At 39.8% G+C, this 25199-nt stretch overlaps 1 protein-coding gene across 5 annotated transcripts in view; it reads left to right on the forward strand.

The window, feature by feature from the left end:
• Nucleotides 1–25199, forward strand: part of TMTC1 (transmembrane O-mannosyltransferase targeting cadherins 1) — a 210275-nt gene that overhangs the window by 99773 nt on the left and 85303 nt on the right. For 3 of the 5 annotated variants that reach the window (XM_058191782.1, XM_058191784.1, XM_058191783.1), the window contains exons 9-10: nucleotides 6884–7005; nucleotides 23457–23621. In XM_058191782.1, coding sequence (XP_058047765.1) covers nucleotides 6884–7005; nucleotides 23457–23621 — 287 coding nt within the window. The remainder of the gene's footprint in view (nucleotides 1–6883; nucleotides 7006–23456; nucleotides 23622–25199) is intronic. The other 2 variants (XM_058191785.1, XM_058191787.1) reach the window with 1 other exon arrangement.

Here is a 25199-nt window from a genome sequence, read left to right on the forward strand (position 1 = left end):
TCCTCTTTAATCACTTCATTACGTTTTATATTATTTTTAATTGGCCAAATTCAGTTGTCTCCCCAAAAGATTATATCCGAATTAAAATTTTAACAAATTTATTCCACATTTTACTTAATCCTTTAACCAATAACTTCTACTTACACATTTTAAATTTGCTTTATCTAAAACCACCTTGATCCAAATTTCTATATCCCTTAACTCTAAATCTCTCCAATAATTATCTTCACCTTTAAGTATTTTTACCACTATCCGGATACCATACGCACAGTAATAATTAAATAATTTGGGGATTCCTAATCCACCTTCCTTTTGATTTTGATACCACGTTTTCTTCACTAATCTAGGTCTTTTGCCACCATTGCAAAATTTATCCAGTTTTTCTGATATCCTTCAATATCTTTCTCTGTCAAATTTAGTGGTAGCATCTCGAATAAAAAGTTGAACTTGGGCAGCAACATCATCTTACACATTGCAATTCTACCAAACCAAGACAACTTTAAAATTTTATATTTATCTATCTTCTTCTCAATTTCGTTAATCACCACATCATAATTAAGTTTTTTCAATTCTTTAACCTTAAGTGAAAGCACTATACCCAAATATTTCAATGTGTTTTTAATCCTTATCCCAAATTGCTCTTGCATATTCTCAGACTCATTACCATTACTATCCATCAATAATTCTGACTTTGACCAATTTACTTTCAATCCTGTCATTTCCTCAAATTCTATCAAATGCTTATATATCTTTTCAAATCTTTCTCTACATTTTCAAAATAATTAAAGTATCATCCATACAAATTTATCTTATACCCTTATATCCTTCTAATTCTTCATCTTTTCTATCATTTTGTCAATATTTCCATAGCCAATAAAAATAATGTTGGGGACAGGGACATCCTTGTCTCGTACCAGCTTCTAATTTTATCTCTTCAGTTAATATTCCATTCACCTTCACTCTTGCACTGCTCTTTTGGTACAATTTTGAAATAACATGTATAAACTTATTACCAAAGCCTAAAGCCTCCACAATTACTTTAATTGTTTCCCATTGTACAGAATCAAAAGCGTTAAAATATCCAATGATACTATACCAATTTTATCACCATTATATTCAGCTACATCTATAATATTTAATACTCTTCTAACAATATCACTCATGTATCTACCCTTCACAAAACCTACTTGATTATAACTTATATATCTATCTATAAATCTATTTAATCTATTACTTATAATAGCAGTAAATATCTTTGCATCCTGATTAATTAAAGAAATGGGCGATAGGACTCAATCCTTTCTAAATCTTTATCTGGTTTAGGAATTAGGATATCACCGTTCTATTCCATGAAGGTACTTCCCACCATGTAATATTCCATTAAATAATTTTTGCAATCTTGGTATTATTAATTCTTTAAATTCTTTATAAAACTCAACAGGTAATCCATCCTCACCTGGAGCTTTCCTAATTTTAATTTTGTATTATTCCATTAATCTCATCTTGTGTTATATCTTCTTCCATCAATTCCTTATATGTTTGATCAATTTTCACCACATACTTTTCTAAATAGCTTTGCAATTTTCCCGATTAATTGGTTTCTTTGAATATAGATTCTGAAAAATTTCTAACCACTTCACATTTCTCTAATTTTTATAACATCTTATACCTCTATCATCTATCAAAACTCCAATTTCTCTTCTCTTTTATCTTTCGCCATCTTTGCCAATAATTTAGAATTTCTATTACTAAATTCAAAAATTCCTATTTAAAAATCTCAAATTTCTTTTTACTAACTCTGTATCTTCTTCTATCATTTTATTTCTTAACATATTAAGCTCCTGAAGAATTTTTTTTTCTTTAGTAAGCAAAAATTGATTTTCCAATTCTTTAATCTGATTTTTATCTCTTTCCATTTTAATTTTATAATTTTTATATTTATATTTATATTTTTATATAATTTTTATATTTCCTACTTGATAATTTAATACTCTTAAAGTTAAAGAGGAAAGAAATATCACCTGTGTTGGTTGAACAGAAGAAGAGTCGTGAGGATACAGTAAGAGAAGAAGCAGATAAGAGTCTTGGAAAATACGAAGCTGAATGCGGGTCATCGTTATCTTTTTTTTTGAGTGATGAATTTAAATAGACAGCCCGAAAGAAGTGGCCCGGGCATTGGCACGTCCCCTCTCCCCCATTCTCTTTATAGAGGCGAAATCGATGAGGATGTGGGGGAAGAAGATTGTTTGTACTTTATTGTCTGTTTTGTTTTTTGTTTTTTTTCTGTTTTCTTATTGTTGTTTATATGTTAAATATGGTAGTTTAATGTTGGGTGGTGGGCACAGAAAGGAAGATGCGGGGATAGGATTAAAAAATTTATATTTTAAATGGGAGTTATAAAAATAATGTCATGGAATGTGAAGGGTACAGGGAACCAGATTAAAAGAAGAAGATTGGAGTTTAAGATTAAAAGGGATTTGCCAGACATTTTATTTTTACAAGAAACCCATCAGAAATCTGAAGATTCAAATAGAATGTATATAAAAGGTATGCAAATATATGAAAAAGCATTTGGAACTTCAAAAGCTAGAGGAGTTGCAACACTGATATCAGATAGGGTGTACTTTGAAAAATATGGTAATTTTGGATGAAGATGGAAGATATGTAATAATTGTTGGAAATCTTAATGAGGAAAAAGTGACACTTGTTAATTTATATTTACCGAATGAAAAACAAAGAGAATTTCTTGAAAAAATAACAAAATTTTGGAGAATGAAAGTGTAGGAAAGTAATTGTGGCTGGGGATTTTAATTTAATCAGAGATAAAATAGATAGTACTAATCCCACCCGCTGTGGAGGAGCAAATAAAATGGGGATTTTAAATATGTGGATGCTTCAAATGGCGTGGTTGATGTGGAGAGAGGTTAAAGGAATTGAGAGAGTATACACTTTTTTCTAAGATATATAATACATATTCTAGAATTGATTATATTTTTCTTTCTAAAGATTTGTTGAATAATGTGGATAAGGTAGATGTGGGAATTTTTAAAGATTCTGATCATGCAGAAGTTATGGTGGACTTAGATTTTAATTTTGAGAAAAAAAGAAGCTATTGGAGATATGACGAGAAATTGTATAAAAATGAAAAGGATAAAAAATGGATACTTAAAAAACTGGAGGAAAGTTGGAGATTAAATGATAACGGGGAGGTTAAATTTGAAATTGTTTGGGATGCGATGAAAGCGGTGTTTAGACAACCTAGCAGTTTCAAAAGGACATAAAAATGCAAGTAGAAAAAATAGGGACCACCTTTGGTGGGAAGGTAACAGCGTTCCGTGTGTTGAGTCATGCCAGCCACATGACCACGAAGACGTCTTTGAACAGCGCTGGCTCTTCGGCTTTGAAATGGAGATGAGCACCGCCCCCTAGAGTCAGCAATGACTAGCACGTATGTGCGAGGGGAACCTTTATCTTTATCTTATCAATCCCAAGAACAGCTTGTTAAGTACTGTGGCTGAAAAGTATGAATTTTGGATTTGCTGTAGCAAATTTACCAATGATAATTGATCTTTAAGCCAGCAACTAAATATTCTAGTTCCGTTCTCTGCAGGGGCAATTGAATTGCATTTTTTCCTATATCTTTTATTTTATGAACAGGAGGATAATTTTAGGAGAAAACATATTATTGTTTGTAGATGGTTTTTTTGAAATTATGTGGGTATGATATCAGAGAAGTGTAAAATTCAGTACATGCAAACCAAACTTAATTTATTCTTCTGACTGTGGCAATTTATCCCCACAATTCAGAGTGTGTTGATAAGAAAAATCAACATGATTGGATAAAATACAACACAATTTGATAAAATACAATTGCCTGAGTTTCATAGAGTTTGAGTATCACATAAGGAAGAATATCATTGAAATGTATCTGGTAAATGATACTGCTACCTGTTTTTCCATTGCCATCCTTCCTGCTTTTCCCTAAATATTTGGCATGCTGAATTTCTCAGTTCCTTTCAGTGGCATCTGATGAGCTATAGCAGGAAGAGGCCATTCATATAGTATAGTTTTTCTCAAAGTCGGCTACTGTAAGATGTGTGGACTTTAACTCCTGGAAATGAAAATGCTGCCTGTGGAATTCTGGGATTTGAAACAGTGGTGAAATCCAAATTTTTTTACTACTGGTTCTGTGAGCGTGGCTTGGTGGGTGTGGTGTGGCTTGGTGGGCATGACTTGGTGTGGCAGGGGAAGGATACTGCAAAATCTCCATTCTTACCCTACTCAAGGGTAGGATACTGCAAAATGTCCATTCCCACCCCACTCCAGGGGAAGGATATTGCAAAACCGCCATTCCCACCCCACTCTGTGGCCAATCAGAGGTGGTATTTGCTGGTTCTCCGAACTGCTCAAAATTTCCACTACTGGTTCTCCAGAACCTTTCAGAACCTGCTGGATTTCACCCCTGTCTTGAAATCTATACATCTTAAAATGGGAAGGTTGACTTAGAGTGATTAGAGAAAAGTTTGTATTCTCTCTCTGGAGATATTCCGGGTTCAGTCTATTACTTTGCACAGAATTTGGGTTCTAGACTCAAAGTAAGAGAGAGCCACCTATTGAAAATTACAGTTTGATGATGTGATGCAAATCTAAGTGTCAAACATTAAAAAGAGTAGGAAGAAGATATCTAATTCCATCCAAAATTACCTTTGTCCTTCATCAAGTACAGTAATGCTTGTAAACACAAAATAACAAGTATGTAGTCAATTTGTTTGCTTCTGTTTTGCTTCAAATCTCAGAATTCCTGTTTTAAAAACCACATACAGCCAATAAGGGAGAATATTTGTAGCTCAGGGTTGAAATGAGAGGTCCTTGGTGTTGGCTCAGAGGCTAAGACACTAAGCTTGTCGATCAGAAAGGTCAGCAGTTCGGTGGTTCGAATTCCTAGTACAGGTCTCCTGCGTGAGCAGGGGGTTGGACTAGATGACCTCCAAGGTCACTTCCAACTCTGTTACTGTTACTGCTCTCTGAGCTTGCTTGTTTTCTTGCAGACGTTTCATTACCTAACTAGGTAACATCATCAGTGCTAGTAAGGAGTGCCGTTTGCTGTCAGTATATATTCTGATGTCTTGCCTGTCTGTGTGGATAGAGGTGGTCTTAAAGATTCTTTGGTTGGGCTGTTTACTGATGGCTCTTTGGCAGTTTCTTGATTGGGGTATTGCTTACTTAATTGTTGGTGTGAAGTTAACCTTTCAGTTAATCTATGCTGATCTGAGTGCTAATTACTGAATACTAAATGCAGCACTATATAAAAGCAAACCAAATAAAACTATATTTCAGAATCAGAATCGAGCTGGAAGGGACCTTGGAGGTCTTCTAGTCCAGCCCCCTGCTCAAGCAGGAGAACATATACTATTTTAGATAAGTGACTGTCCAGTCCAAGGGTGAAATGCTCCCGGTTCAGACCAGATCGCCTGATCCGGTAGTGATGGCGGTGGGTGGTTCGGAGAACCGGTAGCAAAAATCCCTGCCCCCCCCCATGCCCAGCTGAGCTGCGCAATCATTAGAGGTTTTTCTTTTGACTTTTAAAAGCATTTTTTCTTCTGCCGAAAAAATGCTTTTAAAATTAAAAAAAAAGCCTCTGATGATCGCGCGGCTCAGCTCGGATCGTCAGAACCCTTTAAAGGCATTTTTTCTACAGCCTCTTCAGCCGAAGAGGTTGTAGAAAAAATGATTTTAAAAATTAAAAAAACCCAGTCACATTACCTCCCCACCAAGCCACGCCCACAGAACTGGTAGTAACAAATTTTACATTTCACCCCTGGTCCAGTCTCTTCTTAAAAACCTCCAGTGATGAAGCACCCACAACTTCTGAAAGCAAACTGTTAATCGTTTTCACTGTTAGGAAGTTTCTCCTTAATTCCAAGTTCCTTCTCTCCTTTATTAGTTTCCATTTAAATTGTTATTTTTAAACAAGTAATTTACAAGAAACAAATTTCTATATACATAAGGCATAAGGTACAGTAATTCTTGATTTGCAATCATTTATTTAGTGACCCTTTGAAGTTAACAACAGCACTGAAAAAAGTGACTTATGACCAGTTTTCACACTTATGACTGTTGAAGCATCCTCACGTTCAGGTTATGAAAATTTGGGCACTTGGCAATCGGCATGTATATGTATTTTACCTCAGTTGCTGTGTCCAGGGCAGGGGTGAAATCCAACAGGCTCTGGAGGACCAATAGTGGAAATTTTGAGCAGTTCGGAAAACCAGCAAATACCACCTCTGGCTGGCCCCAGAGTAGGGTGGGAATGGAGATTTTGCAGTATCCTTTCCCTGGAGTGGAGTAGGAATGGTGATTTTGCAGTATCCTTCCCCTGCCATGCCCACCAAGCCACGCCCACCAAGCCACACCATGCCCACCAAGCCACGCCCACAGAACCGGTAATAAAAAAAATTGGATTTCACCATTGGTCCAAGGGTAATGTGATTGCCATTTGCGACCTTCGCAGCTGGTTTCTGATAAGCAATAAGGGAGGCTAGATTTAACCACAACTTTATTTACTAACATTGTGTAACAACCTTTACAAAAAGAAAAGAAAAAGAAAAAAAGATTGGGAGAGAGTTACTTAACAATTAACATTGGCTTTGCTTAGCAATGGAAATTCTGCTCTCAATACCGGTCATAAGTCAAGGACTGTCTGTATTCGGGCTGTATTTGAGCCACCCCTAGATTCAGAAATTCTTTGCTCCCATCTAGTGGTGGTTCAGATTTTTGCATATGAATACGTGCAACTACTGTAATCTCGGAACTGGATCTCTGATCTTGCCTGATTTCGGCATTCTTTTTCATGTGTGTATCTTTAATTATTATTTTGTTGCAGAAACTGGAACACAGAGAAATTCTAGTTGGGCTGTTGTTCCTGATTTTCCCCTTCCTACCTGCTAGCAACCTCTTCTTCAGGGTGGGATTTGTTGTGGCAGAACGCATCCTGTATATGCCTAGGTAATATTCCTACGTTTAATTCTTCTATGGTGCAATACTCAAGCACAAGTTTTGAAATAATGATTTTTATTACATTGGTTCTCCAGAAGCTGCCACTTCTGAAATGTTCCAAGATGTAAAAACAAAAAACAAAAAGAGTAAATAGTAAAACCTTCCCCAATTTGAGACATTTTGTTCTGCGAACCCTCATCCTCTGCAGCCAGATCAATCAAAATATTCAGAGGAATTGTGGCAGGCTAACGTAATAATTTCTTTAGTTTTATGTGGTGATTTCATACAAAGCTGTTCATATATTGCTTCTCGTTCCCGAGATGCTTTTTTTTCAAGAGGCAGCTGGATTTTCTTGTTTTTCTTTGAAGGCGTTTCATTTCTCATCCAAGAAGCTTCTTCAGTTCTGACTGGATGGTAGGGAATGGAAGGATTTATAACCTTTGCAGATAGCTGGTCATTGGCATTCTTTTAGCGAGTCGTTAAGGCCACCTGGAGGCTTATCTATGTCAGGGGTGTCAAACTGGCAGCCCGCAGGCCAGATTTGTCACGCGCAGGCCACGCCCACCCCAGCTCCGTGAAGGGAAAAAACATCGCAATACGTCACATGACGGCAACGTAACATGGCGAGTTTGACACCCATGATCTATGTCATCAGGGTCACCTGAGTGGTGCAAATGGGTTTGGAGCCTTCTTGGAACTGTTGAAAGGACTGTGTTGTAGATTGGAGATAGATGTTATTGTATTCCCACCCTCTGTTTTTCCATTTCCCATCCTCCAGTCAGAGCTGAAGAAGCTTCTTGGATGAAGCTTCTTGGATGAAGTCCAGTTGCCTCTTGAAAAAAGCACCTTTGTAAGCCGGATGGCTGAGAATCTCCATAGACATCTATTGCATCTTCTTTTTAAAAAAAACAATCTTGGTTCACCAAGTGTTAAAATAATCTATAGGTTGAGCTTGGGATGAACATATTCTCCAGGATTTCACTGCAATAGGTGCTACATGGACCCTAATTCTCAAATGGCTCATCTGATTTTTCAGTTTATAAAAACCTGATTTAGATGAACTTTTCTGGATGGACAATTATTTTCTATAAAGCACCCTTCTCTGACAAGAGTTCAGTATAAAATCAAAGAACTTGCCTTGGGTTGTAATTATTGGCTTAGTGTGTATGTAATGTGTGTGTATTTAAAAGAGAAGACAAAAATCAAACTAACCAATTTAAAATAAGAAAGAAAAAAGAAAAAGCAAGAAAAGAAAAAAAAAGTTGAGGAAAATAGAAAAGAAAGACTAGACACAAAGAAGTGGCTTTTGATATTCTTCACAGCAATTATATTATAGGTTTTATCAGGGTTTGTTTATATAGAAAATGTGTGAGTGCACAAAGACCAACATGCACACAGTTTACCAAGGAGGAACTGATTGATCTAGGATTCTTTATCTACCACCAAAAACACCCTGCCAAGTTAATAAAATTCTAGACATGTAATCCTAAAGATGGCAGGACTGACTCTCTTTCATATTTTCTTGCCCAGAGCTTATTAAGCTTTGGTTATTTGATCTACTAATGAAAGCCTACGGTCCTGCTTCATAATATATAATAAGACTTATTTTTCTCATGTTTCATGTTGTGTAACAGTTTTATTGAGTGACAAAAGTGTAACTATCCTGGCAATTTGGCAACGTGCTTCAAAAATTCTTACCAATTCATATTTTCTTAACAAGTGGCTCAAGATACCTGGTGATGTTACAGAAGAACATTTCATTTAAAAGGAAGAAATATACTTTCTTCTAGGAAGGGGCAATGTATATATTATTGTACTGCTAACTAGAAGAGAAGGCTAATTCAGAGGCACTTCTTGTCGTTGTCAGTCTCCCCTGATAATAAGCAATAAACTACTCATTTATAGTTTATTTAAAGAGGAGAGTTAAAATGAAAGCAAACAATGGCTGCAATTTGCGGTAGGATCTGACAAAAAAAATCAGATGCTATCTCAAACTGTAGTCATTGCCTGTTTTTATATTGTTTAAAATTATCATTTGAAGTCTATCTTCCTTAATTTTTAACATGCTGCTGGGAGTTTGAAACTCTTTGTCATTTGATAATTTGAGTCTGAATTTTCAACTATAAAAATTGTGGTGTGGATTCAGTACTGTAATTTACATCTCATATGAAAAAGTACAAGGTCCAATCTGTAAAGTGAGGTAGTTCTTGTGATTTTTTTAACTTTGAAGGCCTTTCTGGTACATATTCTAATCAAAAAGATAAGAACATTGAGAGAACTAAATATGACTGCTTTCCAAAATGTAGAATACTGCTAAATATTCTGTCATGTTTTTCAAACAAATGGTGTCTTGAATCCCCTATCAAGAAAATGTATCTCTTGGCAAATGAGAATTTCTTCTTCTTCTTCTTCTTCTTCTTCTTCTTCTTCTTCTTCTTCTTCTTCTTCTTCTTCTTCTTCTTCTTCTTCTTCTTCTTCTTCTTCTTCTTCTTCTTCTTCTTCTTCTTCTTCTTCTTCATAATAATAATAATAATAATAATAATAATAATAATAATAATAATAATAATAATAATAATAATAATTTAATTTTTATACCGCCCTTCTCCCGAAGGACTCAGGGCGGTTCACAGCCAGGTAAAAACAACAATGAATGAATACAATACAAGTAAAACAATAATTAAAAAACTTATTCAAATTGGCCCCAATTTAAAATACATTTAAAACCATAAAACCATTTAAAATTTAAAAACCCAGTAATAAAATTCTAAAAAATTCTATGCCAGTCCTGCGCGAAAAAATAGGTACGTCTTCAGCTCGCGGCGGAAGGTCCGAAGGTCAGAAAGTTGTCAAAGTCCCGGGGGAAGTTCGTTCCATAGGGTAGGAACCCCCAGAGAGAAGGCCCTTCCCCTGGGGGCCACCAGCCGACATTGTTTGGCTGACGGCACCCTGAGGAGTCCCTCCCTGTGAAAGCGCATGGGTCGGTGGGAGGCAAACGGTGGCAGTAGGCGGTCCCGTAAGTAACCTGGTCCTAAGCCATGGAGCGCTTTAAAAGTGATAACCAGCACCTTGAAGTGCACCCGGAAGACCACAGGCAGCCAGTGCAGCTTGCGCAGGAGTGGTGTTATATGGGAGCCACGAGCGGCTCCCTCTATCACCCGCACAGCTGCATTCTGAACCAACTGGAGCCTCCGGGTGCTCTTCAAGGGGAGCCCCATGTAGAGGGCATTGCAGTAGTCCAGGCGAGAGGTAACAAGAGCATGAGTGACTGTGCATAAGGAATCCCGGTCAAGAAAGGGGCGCAACTGGCGGATCAGGTGTACCTGATAAAAAGCTCTCCTGGAGACGGTCGTCAGATGTTCTCAAAAGACAACCGTCCATCCTGGAGAACGCTTAAGTTGCGCACCCTCTCCATTGGGGCCAATGACTCGCCCCCGACAGTCAGCCATGGTTGCAGCTGACTGTACCGGGATGCCAGCATCCACAGCCACTCCGTCTTGGAGGGGTTGAGCTTGAGCCTGTTTCTCCCCATCCAGACCCGCACGGCTTCCAGACACCGGGACAGCGCTTCGACAGCTTCGTTGGGGTGGCCTGGGGTGGAAAAGTACAGCTGCGTATCATCAGCGTATAGATGGTAACTCACCCCAAAACCACTGATGATCTCACCCAGCAGCTTCATATAGATGTTGAACAGGAGAGGCGAGAGAATCGACCCCTGCGGCACCCCACACATGAGGCACCTTGCAGTCGATCTCTGCCCCCCTGCCAACACCGTCTGCGACCGGTCAGAGAGATAGGAGGAGAATCACCGAAAACGGTGCCTCCCACTCCCAGCTCCCCAACCGGTGCAGCAGGATACCATGGTCAATGGTATTAAAAGCCGCTGAGAGATCTAACAGGACCAGGGCAGAGGAATAACCCCTGTCCCGAGCCCTCCAGAGATCATCAACCAACGCGACCAAAGCTGTCTCTGTGCTGTACCCAGGTCAAAAGCCAGTCTGGAACGGGTCCAGATAGACAGTTTCATCCAGGTACTGGGGTAACTGACGTGCCACCACACTCTCTACAACCTTCGCCACAAAGCGAAGGTTGGAGACGGGATGGTAATTTCCTAAAACAGCTGGATCCAGGAAAGGCTTCTTGAGGAGGGGTCTCACCATCGCCTCTTTCAAGGCGGTAGGAACAACACCCTCCAACAAAGAAGCATTAATAATTCCCTGGAGCCAGCCTCATGTCACCTCCTGTGTGGCCAGCACCAACCAGGAGGGACACAGGTCCAGTAAACATGTGGTGGCATTCAGCCTTCCCAGCAACCTGTCCATGTCCTCAGGAGCCACAGGATCAAACTCATCCCAAACGGTCTCAACAAGACGAGTCTCCGACGTCTCACCTGAATCTACCCAATTTTGATCCAACCCGTCCCGAAGCTGAGCGATTTTATCGTGCAGATACGCACTAAAATCCTCGGCACGCCCCTGCAGGGGGTCATCCCGCACCTCCTGCTGCAGGAGAGAGCGGGTCACCCGAAACAGGGCGGCCGGGCGGTTATCTGCCGATGCAATAAGGGAGGAAACGTAAGTACGCTTGGCCTCCCTCAATGCTTCTAGACGGCTGGATCTCCAGGCACTCTCTAGGCGTCTTTTCCGGCACTTCATCTCCTCGGAAAACTAAGGAGCTGGTTGAACTCTGCGCCGGGTCAGACGCCGGGCCTCCTCCTCCTCCTCCTCCTCCTCCTCCTCCTCCTCCTCCTCCTCCTCCTCCTCCTCCTCTTCCTTTTCCTCCTCCTCCTCCTCCTCCTCCTCCTCCTCTTCCTTTTCCTCCTCCTCCTCTTCTTCTTCTTTCTAATTCTTCTAATTCTTCTTCTAATTCCTCCTCCCCCCTCTTCCTCCTCATACAGATAGTCCTTGACTTGCAACCATAATGGAGTCTGCCCAGTAAGGCTCTAAGTCCCACCGGTCGTTTATCAGATCACCTATTTGATCACCTGGATTTTATGACCTTTTTTTGAGGCAGTTCTTAAGTTACTACTGCAATCATAAATTGACCGCTGCAGTTGTTCAACAAACAACAAATAGTTGTTCACTATGGGCTATTTATGCCAAAAACTGGATGTAAATGTCTGTTTTCTGCAAAAACATTTTAAGATGTGGCAAATATCCATAAATTTTTGACCTGGGGTAAAGCGGCTAAGCAACTGGTCATAAGTCAAGGACTTCCTGTAATTTTTAAAAAGACAGAACAGAGGTCTTGTATGTTAGAACAATAGAATTATTTCTGTCTCTGCAAATCCACTAATATCTGGACAACCACTGCTATATAACTAGATTTTAGCAACTACGCAGGGATATATGCGAGACCATTTTTATGCGACTACCCAGGTTTTACAATCCTAAGCATTTTTATAAAGAAATAAATTTCCATTTTTTGAGTCCATGAGGATAATGATCTGAAAATCCATTTAGGATCCAGCTTTCTCAAGGCAGATGAAATATTTCCCCAGTGATACACAAGAGATTACAAATTTCACAATAGGGGATGATAATTATTGGTCACCATTGCATGTTTCAAAGCATCAGCAAAATTCATTTGTATTATCTGCTACTCCTCAAAAGCATCTCAGGAAATTGCTTAGAAGTCACAGTATGTTGTTATGCACCTGGCTAGAAGCTGGTTGGTCAGTTCCTATCCCAAACAATGGATCAACCCTTGGTTAATCTGGAAAAAGAAAGTAGACTCTGCACTTGTGAGAAAAGCTCTAGTAAGAAAAAATAAATAAAAGCAAAATGAAAAAGTTTTTGCTATCATTTTACTTCCTCTTGCCAATTTAGGTTTCTCTCTCTGTCTCTCTTTCTTTCTTTCTCTTTCTCTTTCTTTTTTATTCTCTTTTTTTTCTTTTTCTTTCTCTTTCTTTTCTCTTTCTCTTTCTCTTTTCCCTCTACTACACAGCCCAGAATTTATTTTGGAGAAGTTATTATGATTCTCTTGCTTTTAGTGTTATTTCCCTTTTCTTAATTTTCTGTTCATGAGCATTATTTGATGATTTCTATGCCGGGTTTCATTCCATGCTATTTTATTTAATGTATCAATCTTGAAGAATTTCTATTGCTTAGGCATAGCAATTGGTAATCATAGAGACAGAACAAAATCTCTATGTTTATTAGACTTCATGCCGGCACAGCTTCCTTTAGCCATTTCGTTCCTTCTGTGCTCAGTAACCTCCTCGCAGCAGAATCTTCCCTTAGCACAGTTTGCCAAAAGCTTTATTGCAAAGTAGAAGAAGTCACGGTTACGCAAATGATTCATTACGACAGATTGCAGGAAGGTAGCCACATAGGTTATAGTCAGAGCTATCAGTTTCCCAGTGGTAATGTACAGTTGTGAGAGTTGGACCAGGTGCTGGGATTCAACTGGTGTACCAATTGGTTCACTGAGCGTGCGCACAGTGCATTTGAAAACAGCTCTAAAACTTTACTGCAGCCCTGGTGAGTAAAACAGTAATCTGCTCTACCGTGTTTATCAGCCAGGCTTCAAAGGAAATATAGGTTGGTATAGCACAGGGGCAGGCGGGTGGGCCCAGCTGATCATCGGGGCAGACCGGTTTTGCTCTCAGCTGATTGTCGGAACTACCGGTTCGTCTGAACCAGCTGAATCTCACCCCTGGTTGGACCACAAGGAAGGCTGAGCACGGAAGAATTGCATGCTTTTGAACTGTGGTGTCTGAGGAAACTCTTGAGAGTCCCTTGAACTGCAAGGAAAATGTCAAATCAGTCAATCCTAAAGCATCAACCCTGACTGTTATTTGGAAGGATAGGTACTGAAGCTGGAGCTCAAATATTCTGGCCGCCAAATGAGAAGAGAGGACTCATTGGAAAAGATCTGATGATGGGAAAGATTGAAGTCAAAAGGAGAAGGGGAGAGGATGAAATGATTAGATAGTGTCATCGACACAATGAACATGAATTTGGGCTAACTCCAGGAGACAGTGGAGGGGGTGGGGTTGTGTGCTGTTGTCTGTGGGGTCACAAAGAGTTGGATATGATTTAGCCATTGAACAACAACAAAGCCAAATAATGTTTGCCTATGTTTAAATCCTTGGTAAATTTCTTTTGTTCCAAGTGGTGATAATTGGTTTTCTGCTCTACTTTTGCTGGTTCAGAACTTGGAAACAGCCATTATATAAACACCTCTTAGTAGACCTTCAAGTTCCCTTCCAGCTCTATTCTGTAACCATTTATATAATGATCTTACACCTTGCTAGTCTCAGTCCTCATTATATTAGGAAAAGTTTGTTTGATTATTGGGGTTTTTTGTAGCCCTGCAGCTGTACTTGTTTATATGCAGTACCAACTTTCCAAGGGATAACTGCTTATATCAGGATAGGATTTGAGAATAGTGGCATTATCCAGAGATGTTCAATATTAGATTACGTACTTACTTACAATATTCGATTACTTATGGCTGTAATTGAGCCCCAAATTATCATGATAGGTCATGCCAATGACTGACTTGATTTTACAACATCTTTTGCAGTGGTCATTAAGCAAACCCGTTGTCTGCAATGAATGGTTGTTGTTTTTTGCTGGAAATTGGAAAAAACACCAGTTTCAGGCAAAAAAGTCATAACTTACAGTCACATGACTGCAGTATGCTGCAAATTGCGGGTGAGTTGCCAAGCACCCAGAATACAATCATGTGACCGTGTGTGTGTGTGTGTTGTGTGTGTGTGTTTCAGAATCTGGGTTGTAAATACTTTTTGGGGAGGCCTGTCATAATTTCAATCAATCTCTAAATCAGAGATCTCCAACCTTGACAACTTTAAGACTTGTGGACTTCAACTCCCAGAATACCTCAGCCAGCTAAGCTGGCTGAGGAATTCTGGGAGTTGAAGTCCATAAGTCTTAAAGTTGTCAAGGTTGGAGACCCCTGCTCTAAATGATCGATGGTTAATCGAGGACTACATGTACGTATTTCATTTGGAAATAGACAGGGTGCAATTATTTAGACATATTGTTCAAATGCAGTGATTCTCAGTCATCTGACTAAAGATGCTGAAAGGTTCAACCTAATGAGATAGTAGAACTGAAAGATCTTCCCTTCTCTCTTTTGGGAGGACCTCCTTTGTCTATTTATTTACTTGTTTATCAAGTTTGTATAGCCATCAATCTCATAAATGTGATTCTGGTTACAATAAAACCATACAATAAAATATAATTCTGAGTATACCTTTGGCAGACAATAAAAACAGAAACATAACCATAAAACAAGAAACATGCATGTAACCCTGGAGAGAATTTAAAAACTGAGATATAGTGAGATGAAGAAATGCATCTTTTGGACAATTTCTCACTGAAGGATGGGCAGGAGGGAAAGGCCTGATATCTCACTTTCCCTGAAGGTGACCTTCCATTGAAGTAAAAGCCAGCAAGCTGATTACATAGAATAGAATGGAGTGGAGTGGAGTGGAGTGGAGTGGAGTGGAGTGGAGTGGAGTGGAGTGGAGTGGAGTGGAGTGGAGTGGAGTGGAGTGGAGTGGAGTAGAGTAGAGTAGAGTAGAGTAGAGTAGAGTAGAGTAGAGTAGAGTAGAGTAGAGTAGAGTAGAATAGAATAGAATAGAATAGAATAGAATAGAATAGAATAGAATAGAATAGAATAGAATTCTTTATTAGCCCAGTATGATTGGACACACAAGGAATTTGTCTTTGGTGTATATGCTCTTAGTGTACGTAAGGAGAATAAAATACATTCATCAAAAATAAAATATGGGAAGCGGTGGCTCAGTGGTTAAGATGCTGAGCTCGTCGATCGAAAGGTCAGCAGTTCAGCAGTTTGAATCCCTAGTGCCGCATAGCGGGGTGAACTCCTGTTACTTGTCCTAGCTTCTGCCAACCTAGCAGTTCGAAAGCATGTAAAAATGCAAGTAGAAAAAAAGGGACCACCTTTGGTGGGAAGGTAACAGCGTTCCATGCGCCTTTGGCGTTTAGTCATGCCGGCCACATGACCACAGAGGTATCTTCGGACAGGGCTGGCTCTTCGGCTTTGAAACGGAGATGAGCACTTCCCCCTAAAGTCGGGAACCACTAGCACATATGTGCTAGAGGAACCTTTACCTTTACCTTTTTATCAAGAATAAAAAGATACAACACTTAATGATAGTCAAGGTTGCTAATAAGGTATCAAATCGTACTAGGAAACAAATAAAAACAATATAAATTGAAAGATACAAGCAACACGGTTATAGTAAGAAGTGGGAAAAGATAGTTACTAGTAAGGAAGAGAAGAAGAATACTAATAATACAGTCTTAGTAAATTATTTGACAGTGTTGTAGGAATTAGTTGTTAAGCAGAGTGATGGCATTTGGGAAAAAACTGTCCTTGTGTCTAGTTGTTCTGATATGCAGTGCCCTATAGTGTAGTTTTGAAGGTAGGAGTAGAAATGATTTATGTCGAGGATGTGAGGGGTCTGTAGATATTTTCACAGCCCTCTTTTTGACTCAGTGCAGTATACAGTTTCTCAATGGAAGGCAAGTTGGTAGGAATTGTTTTTTCTGCAGTTCTAATTATCCTCTGAAGTCTGTGTTTGTCTTTCTTATTAAAATCAACGAGTTTACAGCTACCTAGGTTTGTCAAGATACTGTTGTGGGCAACTGCATTTGTAGTAGCTTTTTTTGTATATAAATCCATTTTGCCTCATCATAGATTTCCAAATGGCTGATTACAGTAGTTTTAGTGGGTCATATAATCAGTACAAGTAATCTTCGACTTACGACCACAATTAAGCCCCAAATTTATATTTGAGAAGTGAGAAATTTGTTAAGTGAGTTTTGCCCCATTTTACGACTTTTCTTGCCACACTTGTTAAGTGAATCACTGCGGCTGTCAAATTAGTAACACGGTTGTTAAGTGAATTTGGTTTCCCCATTGAGTTTGCTTGTCAGAAGGTTGCAAAAGGGGATCACATGACCCCGGGACACTACAATGGTCATAAGTATGAACCAGCATCTGAATTTTGATCACATGACCATGGGGATGCTGCAAAGGAGGTAACTGTGAAAAATGGTCACAAGTCACTTTTTTCAGTGCCGTTGTAACCTTGAACGGTCACTAAATAAACTGTTGTAAATCGAGGACTACCTGCATAAAGTGTTACAAGGATGTAGATTTGTTTATTTAGTTATTTAGTTTATATTTAGTTTGTTTAGTACATTGCCCAGCTGAAAACAGCTCCAGATGGTTTACGTGGTTAAACGTACTAGCTATGATCTAGTCTTGCTTTGATAAATATAATTTTGCCAGCCTGCTTACAAGGGATCTGCTGCCTGATCCTTTTAAATGGGTTAAATTCCAGAGGTTAAAGATTTGGAACTTCTTCTACACTACTTTCTTTTTCTGTGCAACTGCTTTGGGGCTACGAATTTCCATAAGCTATTTTTATGGTGCCTGAAAAAGCTGTCTTTCATTGTCATTCCTGAACCTACTGCCAGTCACCTTAATTAGATGATCCTGAATTCAAGTATTGTGTAATTGGCAGAAAGAAATATCATTCTCCCAATCTTCCGTGTCACTTGTAATTATATAAAACTCTCATATTCTCTCCCCCAGAGTCACTTGTTTTTTAAGCCACCTAGAGACACTGCCTCAGCCTGTCAATCACTGTCAAAATTAGATGCTCTCCTTCAGGATTAACTGCTCCATACAGACTACTGCCATAGAGTACTTCTGTCTGAGATGGCTTTCTTGCCCCAAGGCGGGGGCAAGCTATGTCTGTAGTTCAGAGGTGGGATTCACTTACCTTCTCTACTGGTTTGCAAATGTGAGCATCTTTTCGTATGTGCACAGCCTTCTGCGCATGCCCAGTAGTCGCACATTACGTCCAGATGGATGGGTGGAGCCTCCCGCAGTCACCGCTACCGGTTCACGCGAACCGGCCAGAACCGACTGAAACCCACCACTGCTGTAGTTCCCTAAGAGGGCAGTTCAACTGCTAAACAAGGAAGAAATGCCTTTGCTTTCAAGGAATACTTCTCAAGTTAGCTCTGTCTGGCATTTACACATCCCATCACTGACCAGCAAGCTTTTAGGAAGGAGAGGCTTTAAGCTACTTTCTGGAGATTTGTGGGGAGAAATGGTTAAAATGAGGGGTCCATGTTGCTCTCTGAGCTTGGTTGTTCTTTTTGCAGATGTTTCATTAGCTAAGCCCAGTGCACCGATGACGTTACCTAGTTTAAGTAATGAAACATCTGCAAGAAAACAACCAAGCTCAGAGAGCACCAAGGGCCCTTCATTGCAATCCTGAGCGACGAACATTCTCCTCTAGAGGTTAAAGTCTAGCTCTTGGAGAACTTGGTAAAGAACGATGGGAAGAAAAGTTTAATCTTGAACATCTATACAGGGCCCAACTCACTAGTCAGTACCAGGACCGTAAGGTTAAAAAGATTATAAATTCCTGCTATTCTACATAGAGCCATAATTAGGTAGTCTAGTGTTTTGGGAGAGGGCAAGGGAAAGAGACAATGAAATGTGTCTTGATATCAGCACACAAATAACTTACATATTTTCATCAGCGGTGATTGTATCATAATCATTTACATCTGAAATTGGTGGCCCGTAGGCTGGATCCGTCACATGCAGGCCACACCCACCCTAGTTCCACAAAGGGGGAAAACATCGCGAAATGTCACGTGACGGCAACGTGACGCGGGGAGTTTGACACCCGTGATTTACATGATGTGACATATGGGTTACGATTTTGATGTCATCACAACTTCACATCATAGCAGTGAACTGGTAACAGGCTTGGGAGAACCTTAAGGCTGGGGATGCTACAAAATATCATCATCAGAAATGTTCAGGATTATTTTAGAACTTAAGGCACGGGTGTCCAACTCGTGGCATCACGTTGCCGTCACGTGATATTTTGCGATGTTTTCCCCATTTGCGGAGCTGGGGTGGGCGTGGCCTGCGCGTGACACATCCAGCCTGTGGGCCACCAGTTTGACATCCCTGACTTAAGGAAAAGCATTGCATTATTTTCATTTCAATGCTGGGTTTGTTGGATTTTACTAACTCTGCTTTATTAGGTTTTTTTTAAGCTAGTTATGCATTGCCCAGAAATAAAAATTTAAAAATTTAATACTATACTTTTGAATACAGGCATTGGACTGTGTTCAATGCAAGTATTGGGTCATGAATGCATTTGTGCACCATGCTAAACCATTGTTTGTTGAACAAATCAGAGTTACCTGATTTAGCTGTAAAATGATGTTATAAACTCTGGTTACAAGCTACAGTGGATAGATTCACACATCTCACAAAACAAAGCAAAACAAGCTTGTTAAGCACAAATATAAACCTGTGCTGAGGAGACTAGAATAAACCTTTCTGGAAACGAACAGGGGCTGTTGGTGGAGCCTTCCGGCAAGCTGAGAGTAATTGACAATGGCTCGCCAGGCAAGGTGGTGAATATTTATCCATTTAGATGTGACATCCGCTAACCATGTCCCTCTGGCAGTTCTTTTAAAATCTTGTTAAGTACCGAAGACTTGGTGATTAGAGCTGGGCCTTTCCTACGATTTATTATTTAAGGCATAGTCAATTCTTCTTTTCAGCCAGGGGGAGAATAGAAAGATTTAAATCTTCAGCGCATGAGCTCAAAGAAAGTTACAAGCTGTTGAACTAGTACATGCAGTAATACGGTTGGGGGAAATTTCTCTGCGCCAAGTGTCCCTCAATAGACAGTAGTATGACGTGGCATAATCAGATGTGGTCTGATGGAGCAGCCATGATTGTAAAAGGACCTGCTGAGTGCATTTCTGCTTGATTGTCGGCTACACAGTGTTATATACAAGAGTATTCTAGTGTAATTGCATGGAGAATAGAACCCTTCAGGAGATAGCAGTAAAGCAGAATTGATTTGCTCACATTAAAAAGAAAGAAAAAAGAATAAATTGACATTAGGGCTAAATGCTTCCTCATTCTATACTCCAAACAGACAATTCAGCGTAAATTGCAAAGACTTTTTCTTGTAGATCCTTCTTAGCCAAACCCTTTCTTTTCTTTTCTTTTTTCTTTTTTGCATTGTGTATTGCCCAAATCTAGCTCTCTGCAGAGAAATCAGTTAAAGCCTTTATAGTCTATAATTTTATTAACAGTTTTAACAAGGAAAATAAAAAACTAATACAAACTAATATAAAATAAGAAAGAAAAAAATCAAAGAGAAAGCTAAAAATGCAGGAAAGGAGAAATGGAAAAGAAGAAAATGGAAAAATACAAAGAAATGCTTTTGATCTTCTTTACAGCACTTTTAAGTACAATTATAAATTTATCTCTTTCTCCTATATGTCTGTTTCTTCTCTTCGGTTTCTTCTGTAATCTATCCTACCTAATCATCAAAACATCATGTTCATTTTTTAAATTGAGTCTTTGGTGTTCTCTCAGCTTGGTTGTTTTTTTGCAGATGTTTTGTTACCCAAGTAGGTTCCATCTTCAGACTGAGTAACAGGGTCTAAAGCTAATGAAATATATGCAAAAGAAAAAAGAAGAAAAAAAAACCCCAAACTCAGAGAGCATCAAGGACTCCACGGTTCAACCTCGAGCTACATATATTCTTTTCTATTGATAAGTTCATTTTTTTTCTCTTTCATATAAAATGTCCATAAAGGGTTTTCCAGTTAGCAATGCACGTAGATAATATACCATATTTTCTGTAAGGTAATTTGGCTATCTTAGCATGTTCCATCATCTTCACCAAGTATTCTTTCATTGTTGTTGTTGTTAGTTGCGAAGCCGTATCCAACCCATCGCAACCCCATGGACAACATTCCTCCAGGCCTTCCTATCCTCTACCATCCTCTGGAGTTGATTTAAGCTCACGCCTACTGCTTCAGTGACTCCATCCACCCACCTCATTCTCTGTCGTCCCGTTCTTCTTTTGCCCTCAATCTTTCCCAGCATTAGGCTCTTCTCCAGTGAGTCCTTCCTTCTCATTAGGTGGCCAAAGGATTTGAGTTTCATCTTCAGGATCTGGCCTTCTAAAGAGCAGTCAGGGTTGATCTCCTCTAGGACTGACTTGTTTGTTCGCCTTGCCATCCAAGGGACTCACAGGAGTCTTCTCCAGTACCAGAGTTCAAAGGCCTCAATTCTTTGGCGCTCAGCCTTTTTTTATGGTCCAGCTTTCACAGCCATACATTGCAACTGGGAAAACCATAGCCTTGACTATACGCACTTTTGTTGGCAGGGTGATGTCTCTGCTTTTTAGTACGCTGTCTAGATTTGCCATAGCTTTCCTCCCCAGGAGCAAGCGTCTTTTAATTTCTTGGCTGCAGTCCCCATCTGTGGTGATCTTGGAGCCCAGGAAAATAAAGTCTGTCGCTACCTCCATTTCTTCCCCATCTATCTGTCAAGAATTGAGAAGGCCAGATGCCATGATCTTCGTTTTCTTAATGTTGAGTTTCAAGCCAACTTTGGCTTTCACTGTAGGTATTGCCAAATCTTTCCAACTTTGTGCATACAATATTCTTGCTTTTTTAAAAAAAAGTCTTTTTGATTTCATAGAAAGCCAAGATCCCAAGAACAAGGCAACAAAGTACCCATATATGTGTTGGTTTATATCTGATTAATGTACTTATATAAAAAGTCAAGGAAATTTAGGGAGTAAAAACATATTGTTTTATAGCTTTACTAAATAGCAAACTGATCCTCAGGGAGGAGGAAAAACAAATTATATTTTGGATCTGTTGGTATAGGGTTGATATTTTAATATGTTTGAAGACATAATATTCTTCCCAGTTTAATACTCTTTGTGGATTTTTTAATTTTGAAAAAAACAAATTAATGTTCTATAAATGTGTTAATTTGCAATTGCCAGCAGTTTAAAAGGATTCTGTGAATAGCATGAAAATGTAATTTCATTAGTTAGGTTGATGAGATTATTTTAGATAATTATGAATTTATTTATTTTGATTGTCGTATACATTTTTCTTAATAAAACCAAAGCAATATACTTACTTAAATGAAACTTTCAGACTAAGTTAAGGCTGTGACATTAAAAATTAAACATTTTTAATTAAAGCTATATCTAAACTATCTAGAAGAAAATTACTTTGGATGGAACGATTTGCGTCCAGAAGTTGTGGATGCTCTATCACTGGAGATTTTTAAGAAGTCATTTGTCCAGGATGGTAAAGGGCTGTGATGGCGAACCTATGGCATGCATGCCACAGGTGGCACGCATAGCCATATCGGTGGGCACGCGAGCTCAGGTCCGGTGGGACCGAAAGTTGGCAAATGGGGCGTTTCTGGCCTCTGGAGGGCCTCCAGAGGGGTGGGGAAGGCTGTTTTTGCCCTCCCCAGGCTCCTAGAAAGGCTTTGGAGCCTGGGGAACAGCAAAACACAGGCCTTTTGATCTCACCAGAAGTCGGCAAACAGGCCATTTCTGGCCTCTGGAGGGCCTCCAGGGGGGGAAGGCTGTTTTTGCCCTCCCCAAGCTCCTAGAAAGGCTCTGGAGCCTGGGGAGAGAGAAAAATGGGCCTACCGGGCCCACCCTGCCATCAAGTGCCAGGAGCGAGGGGAGTCGCATGGAGTGGGGGGTCGGGCGTACATGCGCAGGGGTGGGGTGAATAGAATTATGGGTGTGGGCACACATGCATGCAACACCCCCCCACACTCCTGGCACGCAATAGCAAAAAGGTTAGCCATCACTGGTATAGGGTCTACTGCTTGAGCAGTGGGTTAGACTAGAAGACCTCCAAGGTCCTTCCCAATTCTGTTATTCTGATCTCTGTTCCTCGAGGCTTTGTGCTCATATTCATGTAGTTTTCGGAACAACAATATAGAAATGGTGTCGCTGTCTTTTTCCAGGATCTTTCTTCGACTTCTTCTCTTCAACACTGATGGTCTCCCATCCTGTACAAATCAGATCTGACCAACTTAGCTGTTTGAGATCAGCTAGAAGCGCGATGGCGAATGTATGGCATGCATGCCCAAAGTGGCACGCGGAGCCATGTCACCTGGCACACACGGCGTTGCCCATTCCTCTTCCGGGTTTCTGGCACTCATGCGATGATCAGCTGGCCTTCGTGCATGTGGTAGTGCTGGAAACTGGAAGAGCTGGTCTTCCATTGTCTTGCATGAGCATGCACACCAACCAACTGATTGTCGCATGCACATGTGCGCCAGAAACCCAGAAATTTAGTGTGCCGGAAACCAGAAGTTCATTTTCGAGTATGCACATGTGCCCTGGGCGGTTCTTCTTTCAGGTTGCGGCCCAAACAAGAATGCGCACGCTCCCTTTTTGGCACTCAGTGCCAAAATGGTTTGCCATCACTGAGCTAGAATGATGCCATTTATTCTCTCTTTAAAACAAATTAGTTTATCATTAGAAAAAGTTATTAAGAAGGCACACTGGCTGTTGTACTGTCTGTAAATTGAAGTATAACATCTTCCCTATCCCTTTTCTTCCCCTCCAGTATGGGCTACTGCATCCTCTTGGTCCATGGCTTAAACAAGCTTTGCCTGTGGCTAAATAAATGGGGAATCACCGCAATGTCCTTCTCGGCTTTGCTGCTGCTTCTGTTCTCTTGGAAAACAGTGAAACAGAACGAAATCTGGTTGTCAAGAGAATCTCTTTTCAGGTAGGATGGCTTTAAAAGAGCTAGTGGATGGAAAAGGCATTGGCTTTGTATGAATATTCCAATGTGTTGCTATTCTGCATATGTTTTTGAAACTGAAAAAAGGATTTATTGGATTATGAGCTGGTCAACATGTATTTCGATGACTGCATAAGCAGTCACAATAGCCAGTCTGGTACAGTAGTTAAAGGCACCAGATTAGAAATCAGGAAATCTTGAGATCTCTTAGCTACAAAGCCAACTGTGTGTCCTTGGATCTGGTATTAGGCATGTCCAACCAACCCATGGTCCTCATGTTGCATATTGCCCTGGACAGCTAGTAATTGCTTCCCCCCCCAATCTTAACTTTTAACATTTTTATGTGTTTTTTAATGATAGTTACTATATCATATATTTTATATGCAGCTGAAAACAATTCCTGTTCACTCAATGTGGACCAATAGGTCCTAGGAACAGGCAAGGACAAACTTCTTCTGAAAATCTTCCCAAGAAACCTACAGAGACCCAGACCAGGCAGTCACTAGAAGTCAAGACTCAGAGATACGCAATCAGACATACACGGGACACGATCTATAGCAAGGGCGTGGAATGAAACGGACTGATGCAATCAGACATTTAAAATGCTGTCTTTTATAAGTCTATTCTAGTTTCGCCTTTATTCATTTTTTTCTTTGAGACAAATGACCCAACTGGGAAAATTGGTGATCACCCTGTCCCCACTAACTGTCTTTTGCTATGGTTTTATAAATGTGGTTTGCACATTTATTTAATAAGCACCTTATACAAATACTTGAAAAATCAGTGGCAGGAAATTTAATCAGAGATTGCATGACAGACAGTTCGTTGTGGTAGAACACTGCATTATTGGAGATTCTCAAGGTAATTAGAGAAAAAAATAGATTTGTTCTCTTTATGATGTGATTCATACATGATACACTGGGATTTTGGCTTGTTCCTCTCCAAATAAGCCAGCACTGTTTCTTAGTTTAAAAATGAGATTGGCTAAGAAAACATCAAAGACCTGATGGAGACACTTCATCGCTGGTTGCTGGGTCTTAGGAGGACATCATCTGAAGCCTCAGGAGATACTCCATGAGTTTCTACCAAATTATTTTTTTAATGTGATAGAAGTGGGAAACTTAAATAAGTTGCGGCTAATGACAATAAAAGCAATTGGAAACTTGAAGGCATGTGTAGTTTTCATGGCAACCGAATGGATATGATTAATTTTTGCTTTCTTCAAGATATTTTTTGACTTTCCGGTCTAGTCTACAACCTTCCCTTTCTACCTACGAAATCGGTCCAATTTAATGTAATTTCTTTTCCTAACCTCACCTGTTTCTTTTCCCCCAACATCCTCCACTTTTTGCAGTGTGCCTATCAGCACACCACTTAAAAACCAAGCATGCTTCGTTTACTTCCATCCCTAATTTAATTTTTCCCCTGGACAGGAGAAGCAAAATTGGGGAATATGTGACTTGTTCATGATAATCTAAAACCAGGGGTGAAATTCTCCTGGTTTGGATCAGATGGCCTGATCTGGTAGCGATGGTGGCGGGTTGTTCGGAGAACCAGTAGCCA

Source organism: Ahaetulla prasina, chromosome 7 (genome assembly GCF_028640845.1).
Source record: "Ahaetulla prasina isolate Xishuangbanna chromosome 7, ASM2864084v1, whole genome shotgun sequence".
NCBI classification, from domain to species: Eukaryota; Metazoa; Chordata; class Lepidosauria; order Squamata; family Colubridae; genus Ahaetulla; species Ahaetulla prasina.